The following is a 12,673-nucleotide window of genomic DNA, read 5'->3' as shown; positions in this document are numbered from 1 at the left end:
GCAGCTACATGAAGACCCTACTGAATGAAGTTGCCGGGCCCGGGGGGCACCAAATGTCAACTAGAGCGGCACCCCCAGCGGTAGTCCCTCTCTTTGGATGGAACGTACGGGGCTGGGGTGTGAGGTCCCTCGCAGGAGCAAGGAAGGGCGGAGCCCTCTGGTCCCCAAGCTTCTCGAGGTGTGAGAGTCCCAACAAATGGCAACCAGTCCGAGGGCATGGGCCACCAGGCAGAGTCCTGGGTAGGAGTGGGCCCTCGGGTGCCACACCATAGGGAGGTGCAGGGATGTCTGGGGAAGGGGCCGCCCCCGGCGTCGGGAAGTATTTTCAATATCCTGACAACTGACAGTCTCTGTGAAGTCTACTGCTCCCCGGAAGCCTCCACCGAGCTCCGGTAACAAGAACCGGATCATTATCCCGGCCCGTGGGGCCTCCTTTGCATTTTTAAGCACATCCTACAGACAATTGGGGCACCGACAAGGTTGAGGACCACTGTGTTACACACGACCGATAGTGCCAGTATCTCCTTTTCTTCCCCCAGCCAAAACCCCAAGAGGAGAGACCAGCCACCTCATGCAGGAAGAAGGGGCTGGAGTCAGCGGGTCGTCCACGCAGCCACATGCAGCCAAAGCTCAGGTGCGTGCATGACCCCCTTGACTGGCTTCCCCTGGGGCAGGGGAACTCAGAGAGAGGTCTGCTCCATGGGAGGTGGGTTCCAGAGAGCCCCTCTCTGTAGCCCAGCAGTTCCAGGCCCCCTCCCCCATCCTCAGAGCATCACTTGGCCAGTGGGTCTCAACCTTCCTAAGGTTGCTACCCTTTCATACAGTTCCTCATGTGGTGGTGACCCCCAAACCACAAAATTATTTTCGTTGCTACTTCATCACTGTCATTTTGCTACTGTTATGAATCGGGTGACTCCTGTGAAAGGGCCATTTGACCCCCAAAGGGGTGGGGACCCACAGGTTGAGAACCACTGACTTACTTAGCTTACCACCTAGCCCAGGGTTGACTGACATACCCCCCTGGGGCTGCTGGGAGGTTCCCCTCCGACAGGGGCAGGTTCAACTGGCCCTCCCCGTCCTGCTGGTCAGGATAGCCATTTCTGCCCTGACCAGCAGGCCTCCCCCAGAGAATCCTGTAGGCTGCTGGCTCAGGGCCCCAGTGAGATCCAGGCAGTCGAGCTGGTCCATCCCAAAGATCTGGGTTCCTGCAGCTCTGCTTTCTTCCCCAGATCCTGGCTGCTCCGTCCTGCCCTGGCCCATCACAAGCCCCGGCAGGCGACGGACAGCCTTTGTGGTTTAGGTGACTGCAGCGGCTCTAAAGCTCCTGCAGGAGTCCCTCTGCACGTGCTGCTGCTACTGCCAGGACTCAGGTGGGATGGGTCTGCTACCTGCCTGCCCGTGGCTTTGCATTGCCCCAGGGAGACAGGGCCAACTTCCCCTCTGGAAGTCTACAGGGTGATACCCCTCCCCCCGGTCCCAGCAGCCCACTGTGTGTGTATGTCGAGGGTGGGGGTGAGACCCCATCAGGTACTCTGGCCCTCATTGTCCAGGCCTGCCTGATGGGCACCTAGACAAGAGGGGCAAGCCCACCGCTGTGAGCCAGGCACCATGCAGTCGCACACACTCCCCTTCCTGGCCTGCAATGTCTCGGTCATCTGATTGGAGACCCGGGGACACCCAGCTGGCCTGGGGCCATGCCAGGACGCGGAATGCCCTCCCCAGGACCAAACGCACGAAGCCTGGCACAGGGAGGTGCCCAGAAAGTGTGTGCTGGAGGGATGAATGACCGACAAGAGGGGCGGGAACCCAGGCACCCGGCTGCTCCCTCCCCAAGCAAGCAGCCGTGGTAGAAGCCCATGCGGGCCCACTCTGCCAGTGCAGTCAGTCCTGGCACACTGACCTTCCTCCGCCTGGGCCACCAGCTTGCCGCCTGGAAAGTCACGAGATCCAAGAGAGGGTTAGGAGCCGAGTCAGAACCCCTGCCCCCAGAGCCCCCGCCGACACGGCCCATGGGAACGAACGGGTGAGGGGCACAGGCCACGGAGGGCCTTCCCCATTTGGGCCTCAGTCTCCCCATCCCACCTATGCTGGGCGGGTCCCTATGAGCCGGCTGCCTGCAGAAACCAGCCTCTTGCCCATAGCTGTAGGTGTTAACGGACCTCGAGAGGAACCAGGGCACAGAGACTCACCTGTCTTGAGGCAGCAGAGAGAAGAGAAAGCAAGGGTTACAGTGCGGCCCGGTGCGCAGGCAGGGAAAGGTGGCGTCGGCCCCGCCCCTGTCAGCCGCCCCTCAGCCTTCAGTCTTTCAGAGGAGACGCTGCTCCCAAGAGCAGCCTCCATCCCAAGAAGGGAAGGGGGGACACAATGATCACCCACCAGGTAGCATCTTGTACCCTCCCAGGCTGTGATGGGGGTGCCTTCTCTGGGATCTCACGGACCCCCAGGCTCCCCTCCATAGTGTTCAGTGTCATGATGTCCTTGAGTGCTGAGTGGTGCGTCACCCCGGCCTCCTGGGAGCTCTCCAGGGTCCGGCCCAGGGCTTCTCGGCCACTCTGTTCCCAGGACCTCTTAGGTGGGGCTGCCAGGCGCAGGTGTACAGGATGGCACTGCCCAACCCTCAGGGCACCAGCACACACGGCGAGCCCGTGCCAGCGACCCTGCAGCGGGTGCTTTGAGCACCTTGTCTGACACGGAAGCAAAGGAGCAGAGCTGACCTTCCAAATGCCAGAGCCCCCCCCCCCCACTCCCCCCTCATGGCATAGCCCATACCCACAAAGCTGGTTTCTCAACTGGCACTGAGAGAAAGAGGTAAACTCTGCCCATGTTTCCCTCATTTCCTGGGCTACCTGTACCAGGGCAGAGGCAGGTCATGTGACAGAGACAGTGCAGCCAGACTGAGTGCACCCCACACTTAGCGAGCGCAGTGTGGGGGAAAGACTTGGTGAACTGCCCCACGTCCAGCAGGCAGTATACCTGCTACAGGAGGCCCATTCTGCTGCGTGGTCGCCAGGAGCCCAGTCAGAGCCTGGGTGCCAAGGACGAGGCAGGGTGAGGAGGCCACCAGAGGACAGGGCTTCCCACGGGGAGGGCGACAGAGAAGAACATGGGAGGAAACTGCTGGGCCCGGGGACGTGAACAGCAAGGCACTGTACAATAGTAAGCATCAGTTCTGTGCAAGTAAGCACAGGGAGCTTATGACTCAGCAAATGTCCGGAGGGCACCCGTGGGGTGCAGTGGCAGTGGAGCCGAGAGCAAGCCCGCTACCGTCGCCACGTTGACGGACTCCTGGTGCCCATGGGGTTTCCCCAGGCTGTCACCGTCACCAGGAGCGGCCTATAGGTTCGAACCGCTGGCCCTCCGGTGATCAACCGACTGCTTTAACCACTCAGCCTTTAACCCCCAGAGCAGCCACCTCAGGAAGTTGTTTATTCCCGTACCACTGCCTTTGCTCAAGAAGGTTCTGGAACTCTGCTTGGGCCAGGGCCAACATGCCAGGCTCACTTGTGGGAACAGCAATGCTTTAGAGTCACTGCCTTAATTTTGACCAAAAACGGGCCTGACTGGCTGCAGTGGCCAGCCTGAGCCCCGAGACCGGGCTATAGAAGTTCTCCCCCCTCGGACGAGGCAGAAACGCCGCCCCCCAGGAGAGCCCCAAAGAACGAGCACCTCTCAGACCCACGCCAGCAGCTGCTCGGTTCTGGCACAGACCAGGGTGAGGTGCTCCGGGAGGGTGGCTGGAAAAGCTGAAGGTCAAATACAAGGAGCAAACATGCCCAGAAAACCCCTCAGTTTCCGGGAAGATGTTGGAATGCGAACACCCCGTCTCCAGATCTCATGCTTCCTGCAGTTTTCCTAGCTCTATAATGAACATGTTAATTTTGCAAACAAGGGCAAAAAAAAGTCCACAAAAATGGAGGCAAGGGAGCGGTGAGGCTGCGAGAGGACTCAAACAGACCAATGGCCTCACTGCTGGGGTAAAGGGCAGGCTCACAACCTCTCCAGGTGAGATCTCTGGGGATGTGGCCCCAAGCACCGTGCCGGGGGAAAGCCTGGAGAGCTCCCCGTGTGGGGGCTGCCCTGGTTGCCACAGGTTCCCCTGACGCCTGACAACCAGCCCTGTCGTCTGAGGCAGGGCAGCTGGCTGCAAAGTCAACCTCTGGTCGGGAAGCATTGCTTTCAGTTTTCCGTTCTTAAAAAATAAAGCAGTCGTGAGTCTTTTTCCTCCCTTATTCTTCTGGGCACGGCGGCGAATGGGCTGGTTTGTAACTCTCGGGGGCTAACAGTAAAAGCGTCTTAGGAATCAGTCCTGTTTGATAGCCACCGCCGGGGGCGGAGGGGCCGTATGTCCCACCCACACCTCCAAGCCTGGGTCCCAATCCCTCTGACACCTCCCCTGCCCGTCACAATGAGAGGGGTCTCTAAGCGAACACTCGCCCGCCTCCACCTGCCTATTTCTAGAGAAGACCCAGGGTCGGTAAGAAGAACCCACTTCCCTAAGAACAGCCAGACATGTGGTTCAGCCAACCCAAGGTCACCGGAGATGGAACCCTGGGCCTGACGCTAGGACACTTAGAGACGGAGTCCTCCAGAGAAGAGGGGGTGGTACCCCACCGGATTGAGCGCCCACTGGCTGAGGGCCCTTCCAGGAGACTGAGCTGGGTGGGACAGGGCCCCGGGACAGAAGGTTGGCGGGTGGTATTCTAGCCTCAACACTGAATTAAGTGCACAAAATTCATTAGGAAACCAGCAGCACCTATACTCCGGAGAGACTGCTCAGGGTACTCGGGCAGCTGGAGAGGAATTGGGAAGCAAAGAAGCAGGGGAGGCCGGTGGAGGTAGAGTTTGGTCCTGGCTCACCTGGCCAGAAAGGGGAAAGACAGCCCATTCTGGGAAAGCTCAGCAAGCACAGGGAACGACTGCAGCCTGGCGCCCAGATCCAGTGAAATTTGGTGATTGTGAAGCTGCCTTCCACCATGGGCTTGGCGTGACACCAAAAACCCAAACATCCAGTGCATGCTGACTCAGCGACCCTTACGGGACAGGCTAGGACTGCCCCGGTGAGGCTCTGTGGCAGGAACTGTTTATGGGGGTAGAAAACCCCGCCTTACTCCCAAGAGGCAACCAAAGGCTGGAAATGACCAGAGGAAATCAGACTAGGACTAAGGGAGCACCTTCCAACCACAAGGGTGAGGTCACGTAGAGACCAACTCCAAGCCGAGACCGCCAAGCTGCGGGGCTGTCAGACGTCACCCCCGGCTGCAAAAGATCCTTTTCTCTCACAACCACTGGAGCTGGAGCCATGGTTCACAGCTCAGCTGCTAACCAAAAGGCCAGGGTTCAAGTCCACCAGCCAGCGGCTCTGGGGAGGAAAGATGTGGCAGCCCGCTGGGGTCAGGACGGACGGACACTCTGTGAGACAGTTCTACCCTGTCCTGTAAGGGCTGCCATGAGTCAGAATCGACCCGAAGGCAGTTGGTCTGTCTTGATTTATTGGGGGTCGGGGGTGTACACGCTGGGGGTCACAGCAGTACTCTCGGCAACAGACGAGTGGGAGGAACCCCAGGATCCGTCAAACAACCAACAGGAAAACAGATGCGCCAATCTAAGCGATTACGTGGCAACAGGAAGGCACGAGGCACTGGACCAGGTGCTGAAATATGGACAAACCCGGAAACCACGGGCTCAGGGGACGGTCAGGTCAAGGGGCAGGGGAGCCCGCCAGCTCGCAGGAAGCCAGAATAGCCCTCGTGTTATAGGACTCTATTCATCTAGCGTGTCCAGAACAAGCCAAATCTACGGACACAAAGGAGCAGCTTAATTGGGGGTGGGGGTGGTTTGGGGTCTAGATCTGGCAGGGCGAGGGTGCGGGAGGACCCAGGTGGCTGCTCACAGATGAGCAGGGGCTCTTTTGGTCGGGCAGTGGTGGTAAGGCATGTTCTACAGCTGTGCCAATGGCTGCACAACTTTGGAAAGGCTTGCAGGCAGGCCCCAAACCTTTTACCAGCTGAGAGGAACGTGCAGGCTGCTGGGAAGCCTCCGCTGGTTGGCAAAGATAAGCAGGGGGTGAGAGCGGAACCCAGAATTCTCTGAGGACTCCCAAGGCATCTCCTAACTCCTAACTCTGAGTGACATCACGGGACTGTCACGGCCTCTTGAGAGGTTGGAGGGGTGTGGTGGCCACTGTCCCCAGGACAGCCAGGAGCGCTAGAACTTGCCCCGTGGACTGATGGCCTCTGGGGACCCAACTGTAGAGCAGGAGGACAGCCTGGGGGGCTCACCCTCCTCTGCTGAGACACAGGGCACCGAGCCAGGCAGATGAGCCACAGGAATACAGGGGCTGGTAGGAAGCTTGAGGCCGCCACTGGGCCCTTGAAGGCCTCACCCCCCACTGGGGGAAATGGGCAGGCTGACCGTACCTTCGTCCTCAGGGTCCTGCTCCTGCTCTGTGCTGGCATAGGTGCCCAGGAACTCGGCGAAAGCCCCGTCCCGGGCCAGCAGCTCCTGGTAGGAGCCCATCTCTGAGACCTTGCCTCCACTCATGACGATGATGACGTCCACCTGCGGCAGGTAGCTGATGCCGTGCGTGACGAGGATCCGCGTCTGTGGGCACAGAGAAGGCCACAGCGGCACCTGTGTGAGTAGCCTGCCCCAGCCCGTCACGGCCCGAGGGTCTGCAGACAGAGCTTGGTCTGAAGGCAGTGGACGCAGGCATCCACGTGGGAACCCGCAGGGGCCTTCATTCTACTTCTAGGCAGAGGGGTTAGGTGCCGTTGCTTTTTAAAAAATTCCCTTCTCCCTTTTAATAAAAGCTGTATAAAATCTTCTTCTGCATGTCCATGGTCTGAAACTCCACAGTGAGGGGACTTGCTTTGAGAGTGGAACACACGGTGCCCGGCCAGTGGCCCGGCCAGCTTTTGGAACAAGGAAGACAAAAAGCAGTGGCGTGTCCCCACCCGCCTCTCCAGGAGGCATGAAGCTGGCCCTTGGCCCTGGCCTCCCTGGTCAGCCCTGGGAACTCCCGGGATGGGATTTCCTTCTGCCAAGCTGCCCCATGACTTAATCGGGAAGAGAGACTCCCCTTGGCCAAGTGGGCACACAGTCAGCGCAGAAGACTTACCCTATAAAGACAGGAGTGAGGAAGGCGCCTCAGGAAGGGCTCCAAGGTAAGCATTAGAAACTTGCTTTTAAAGGCCAGTTAAAAGCAGGCTGGGGCAGGATGGAACACAGCCTGGCTTAACCAAAGAGGGAAAGAAACACACAGACAGACAGACAGACAGACACACACACACACACAAATCACCCAGGACCCATCTTAGCCCCCACTTCTGACAGTACCTTGTTTTTCAGCATCCCCTTGGGGCCCACCACATTTTCAAATATGTGCTTTCCCACGTGGGCGTCCACGGCCGACAGAGGGTCATCCAAGAGGTAGACGTCGGCGTTGCAGTACACGGCCCGGGCCAGACTCACGCGCTGCTTCTGACCCCCCGACAGGTTCACGCCCTGGGGAGAGAGGGCCGACACCAGGGGTGGGTTTTCTAGAAAGCCCGCCAAGTCCAGCCAGGCCCCCACAGGGTGGCCTGCTCAGAGGTCGTGGGGCAAAGGGCCCGCTTCTGTTTCCTACTCATTCGGTTGGCGGCCATGCTCCGCTGCAGCGGGGGACGGGGCCATGGGCATGGACAGGGCTCTGCTGAGTGGGACCGTCACTCCTTGTGTGTACAACAGGGGGAGAGAAAGAAACCGAATGCCTGAGAGCTGCTGAGCAGAACATGGGGCAAGGCCCTGCTGGCACCCGCTGGACAAGTCGGCACCCCACAGTGTTGGCTCAGGGGAGGGCCTGAGGGCAGGCCAGAGAGTGGGCACCAGCAGGACCAGTCACTGCTGTGGTGGCTACTGACGTTTACTGTGAGCCCGCTCCAGTGAGAAGGCTGTCCCCTCATAGGTGGATATCTGGCCCGCTCCCCCTCTCCTAAAGAATGCCCACTCTCCCCACACAGTCCCTTCTGCAACCGGCCATGAGGACAGAGGGAGCAGGACCCCTCCACAGTGGGGAACACCCACCCAGACTTCTTTCCTCCTTTGTCACGTGACTTTGTGGACAGAAAGGCACAGAGAGTCAGTTTTTAAAAAAGGGACCACGCGCATTTTGTGCTTTGTGTGTGTGTCTGTTTCTTCTGTCGCCCCGAGAAGAGCCGCCCTGCTGGGTCCCTGCTGCGTCCTCAGTCTGGGCCTCCACGGGAACTCACGGGGACCAAGCCAGAGCCAAATCTGCAGCCAGGAGCCCAGCCCAGCGGATGCCCAGCCTGGATCGGAAAGTCGACTTGGAAAACCCCGCACAGGAATAGAACAGCCCTGTTGTTGCAAGCCCCTGTGACTTTGTGGGTGTCTGCCACACACCAAGAGTCGACTGACTCCAGAGACCAGAGCGGAAGCCGTACGGACCTTCTCGCCAATCTCTGTGCGGTCCCCGCTGGGCAGCATCTCCAGGTCTGGCAGGAGGGCACAGGCCTCAACCACAGCCTGGTAATACTGCTCCTGCATCTGGCGTCCGAAGAGGATGTTTTCTTGGAGGGAGTCATTCTGGATCCAGGCCTGCTGGGGGACGTAAGCCACCGAGCCCTGCGTGGGAGACAGAGAGGGGCAGAGGGCAGGAGGAATCGATCAGATGCGACAAACACAACCTCACCTGCCACAGGAGAGGGTGGTGCAGGGCTTGCTTCACAAGACTTTTTCATCCCCCCCTCCGCCCCCCAGACAAAGAGAGAAAGCGAGTCAGGAGGATCAACTAGACACCGGAGCTGGGATCCGAACCCACGCTGGCCAGCGGCTGTCTCTGTTCTCAAGGCTGAAAGGCTGCCGTCGGCTCGGATGAGATCACTGGGATCTATTTAGGGATCTTGACGGAGTGCCGGCAACGGTGCACAGACAGCGGTGCGATGCACAGAATGCACAGAAGGACGCGATTCGGGCCGTGGCAATCGCCAAGAGGTCAAAGGCCGGAGGAGTGCTGGGAAGGAGACCTGGAGAAACGTCCCTGGAGGAAACCCAGGCAGGGCTCCTCTGCCTCCAAACAGCCAACTGCAAAGGCAGACTCCTCTCCAGTTCACATCAAGTGCCAAGAAGGGCACAGGGGCCACTTCTTTACTAGTGAAATGAACAAAATACTGGGCTTCGACTTTCAGAAAATGACGTAAACAAGGGCGGAAGGGGGAGATTGAGTGAGGCTGGCTGAGAGGGTGGGGAAGAGCAGTCCACCCCAGGGAATGGAACCTGCAAAAGCCTGGAGGTGGGGACTTCTTGGGATATTCAAGAAGCAGAAGCCTGTGAGGCTCCTGGTGCAGGCAAGACAGCCAGGCCCAGAGCTGGAGATGACAGGGGTGGGGCCGGCTTCAGGGGAGCTGGTGTTCACGGGGCTGTGGGTTTTTATCAGGGAGGCCAGGAGGAGCCGTTGAAGACTCTGAATGATAGACTGTAGGCACCCTAACCCTTACTTTTAATTCTCAGATAAATGTTAGTAATCCTATGCTGTGCTTCCCCCACCCCGAGTCCCCCAATATGCTTTGGAATCCTGTAGACAGCCAATGGGTGGCACAAAGGCTTGTGCACAGGGACTGAGCTGCAAGCTGACAGGTTAGACGTGGGTTCCAGGGTGGCGTGGAAGAAAGGCCTGGCTTTCGCCTACTTCTCTGCAGTTCACAGCCACGGCAGACCTATGGAGCCGCCCTACTCGACCACCTAGATGACTTTACATCTGTACCGCGTCTCCTGCAGACACTGTCTAGCTGTGCACATAATCCAATTGGGAAGCAGGTTTCCTTTGTTACCAGAAAGAGGCCGTTTTTAACAGACCAGGGACAATCAGCTTTATAGAGTTTGGTTCCTAACTACGGGTTTTATTTGAGTCAGGTGTGAATTATCCAGGACCTCCTGCCTGTAGTTGGGAGAACGCTGTATCTTTAACACTCTATTAAGAATTCAAAAACTAAAAAAAAAAGAATCCAATAAAAGCTCATAGAATTTAAACTGGCCCTTAAAAAAAAAAACTCTTCCTTAAGAATATTCCAACAACGTGGATTAAAACGTGCCCGTCTCATGAGAGACCCACAACAGACCCAGCCGGAGGAGGAACCGAGAGAGGCATCGCGGAGCAGGCCCAAAGACAGGCATACAGGGGTGAGGTGAGGCCGGCCAGCTCCAGAGCACCAGCCAGTGCACAAACTACATCAACCAATACAACCCCTTCACTGCCCAGCCATGTTTTTTTCTTTTAACTATATCTCTATACGTTTAAGTTTCAGGTGAAGTTTTCATTTGCTTTGTTTCAGGTGAAGGTTTCCAACAGCGCTGTGGGTTCCCGTTCAACTTCTACCCACGTTGGTTCCGTCCTTAACAGGGCGCGAGCATTCTAGTTCCATTCTGGATCCCCCTGGTTTCCACGCACCCAGCTACCCTGCCCCCCGACACGCCCCTCCTTGTTTGAAAGTCCCTGGGGACCAGCTGGCCCCACATGGGTGATCTTCCCCACAGGGGCACAGTCCTCACGGGTAATATTCTTTTATTTTGCAAACCAATCTGTTTCTTAGCTGGAAGGTGATCTCGGGGGCGAGATGTCGTAGGGTCGGATCTGGCTCCCGGGGACCCCACCGGGTACAGACTCGACCTCGGCTGCACTGGGCTTTCTTGGCTGTCATCTCCAAGGAGGCCAGACACCGGGCCTTGCTTACGTAGCGAGAGCCACTGGCAGTCGGGCACAAACCGTACCGTCCAGAGATCTGTGACGCGAGGATGTGCCGTCAATAGAGGACACCACCCCCTACCTTCTAGAACGATAGGGAGCATAACAGAGGGAATGAGACAGAGACGGATCCTGTCTTACCTGAGCACAGGGACTGGACCGCTGCGCAGAGGTGCAGTCCTACCGTGTCCCCCCTATGCCCTGCTGCCCAAACCCCACCGTACCTTGATGGCCACGTGCCCATCCATCTTGTCCATCTCGGCCAACAGTGCTGAGAGCAGCGACGACTTCCCACAGCCCACCTGACCGACCACGGCCACTAAGGCGCCTTCCGGGATGGAGAAGGTGATGCTGAAAGGACACCACACACCTGTCAGGCCGGCCGCACGCCGTCTGGTCGCGCCCGACGGGACCTGGGTCTGGGGGCGGGGGCACCGAGTGGAGGCAGAGCGAAGGCAAGGTAAGCACCGCTCCTTTCTCCCACGGCAAGGCGGCAATGGTGACGTGCAGCACTTGTACCGAGTTCTGGAAGTCATTCCAGAGAATTCCTGATCCCAAAGGCGCTGTGTGGGAGGCAGCAGGCCAGCATTATTGAGCCCAGAGGCGGGTCCCCGGGCTTGTTGGGCAACATCTGTCCATTTGGGAGTCTGTCTTTTTATGCTGTGAGCTCTGAGCGGGCTCCAGCCGCGAGGCCAGTGTCGGGATGGGACCAAGATGTGGGAGAGTAGGGAGTCTACATCAATGCTGATGATTGTCTCGGGACAGGTTTCAGCAGAGCTTCTGGATTAAGAGGCTCTGTCGAGGGGCCTGGTGACCTGCTCTTGGAAAGGAGCCAATGCAAATGCCACCAGTGGAGGAGTCTTCGTGTTTGGCACCCAGTGAGGGGTGCCAGCTCTGAGGTGAGACGGACAGGCCCCACAGCCACCAGGTGCAGCTATGAGGTCACGGCACTGCACAGGGAGCCCGCATCTGGCTGCACAAGGGGACAGCAGGCCCTGAAGCCAACTGGCAGGGGATTGGATCATGGAGCCAGGAGGAACAGGGGAGCAGGGAGGTGGCCACTGCCACTGCCACTGCCCAGGGAAGCTGTGAGACATTTCCCGGACGAAGGAGAGGAATGTGTTCGACAGGTGTGGCCACTAAAGAGGTAGAGATGGCTCTGAGCAGGAGGGCCTTTGAGACCGGGAGGATGGAGGGGACGCTGTGGACAATCAAACCACTGTCCTTTCAGATGGTCCAACTCACAGGACGCCATAGGACCGGGCAGAACGGCCCCGTGGGTTCCCTAAGGCTGTGATCTCCCAGGAAGCGAACAGCCACACCCATCTCCTTCCAAGGCAAGCGCTTAACCGCTTGGCCACCAGGGCTCCTTGGGCGTAAGCAGAGAGGCGGGTTATGTCTGAGGCGTACTACACGGGAGTAAAACGAAATCGTGGCCGGTGACATTTAAGCTGGACATGAGAAAGAACTTCCTAGACATGCAACCCCATCTCGGATTTCCAAGGACGGTTGATACCAACTTTATTTAACCCCTATAGTTTTACCCTCTAGGCATTATATAGCACAGTGGTTCTCAACCTGTGGGTCCTGACCCCTTGGGGGGGGGTCGAACGACTCTTTCACAGGTGTCGCCCAATTCCTAACAGTAGCAAAATTACAGTGATGAAGTAGCAACAAAGTTAGATTTATGGTTGGGGGTGGTTATCACCACATGAGGAACTGTATGAAAGGGTCACAGCACTACAAAGGTGGAGAACCACTGATCGAGCAGGTACTTGCTTAGTGAGGCAGGGGGGAGACCACGGACCCACTCCCCACGAAGGTCTCTTTGGACTCGTTTTGGGTACTCTGTCAAGGTCTATAGAACCGCCGAGTGAAGGGGCTGTGTGCTTTTGGGTGAGCTGGGTGCGGGGCAGCGACCCGAGTCGGGTCCTTCCT

At 58.1% G+C, this 12,673-nt stretch overlaps 1 protein-coding gene across 2 annotated transcripts in view; it reads right to left on the bottom strand.

Annotated features, from left to right (window-relative positions):
* The window catches only part of ABCC1 (ATP binding cassette subfamily C member 1 (ABCC1 blood group)), a 154,153-nt gene that overhangs the window by 19,451 nt on the left and 122,029 nt on the right, over positions 1–12,673 (bottom strand). Inside the window, exons 16-20 of one of the 2 annotated variants that reach the window (XM_075564550.1) lie at positions 10,960–11,086; positions 8,443–8,619; positions 7,336–7,503; positions 6,417–6,600; positions 1,901–1,930 (exon numbers count right to left, since the gene is read on the bottom strand). In XM_075564550.1, coding sequence (XP_075420665.1) covers positions 1,901–1,930; positions 6,417–6,600; positions 7,336–7,503; positions 8,443–8,619; positions 10,960–11,086 — 686 coding nt within the window. The remainder of the gene's footprint in view (positions 1–1,900; positions 1,931–6,416; positions 6,601–7,335; positions 7,504–8,442; positions 8,620–10,959; positions 11,087–12,673) is intronic. The other variant, XM_075564551.1, reaches the window with a different exon arrangement.

The sequence above is a fragment of the Tenrec ecaudatus genome, chromosome 12 (assembly GCF_050624435.1).
Source record: "Tenrec ecaudatus isolate mTenEca1 chromosome 12, mTenEca1.hap1, whole genome shotgun sequence".
Taxonomy (NCBI): Eukaryota; Metazoa; Chordata; class Mammalia; order Afrosoricida; family Tenrecidae; genus Tenrec; species Tenrec ecaudatus.
This window is presented reverse-complemented; position numbering and strand designations above follow the sequence as displayed.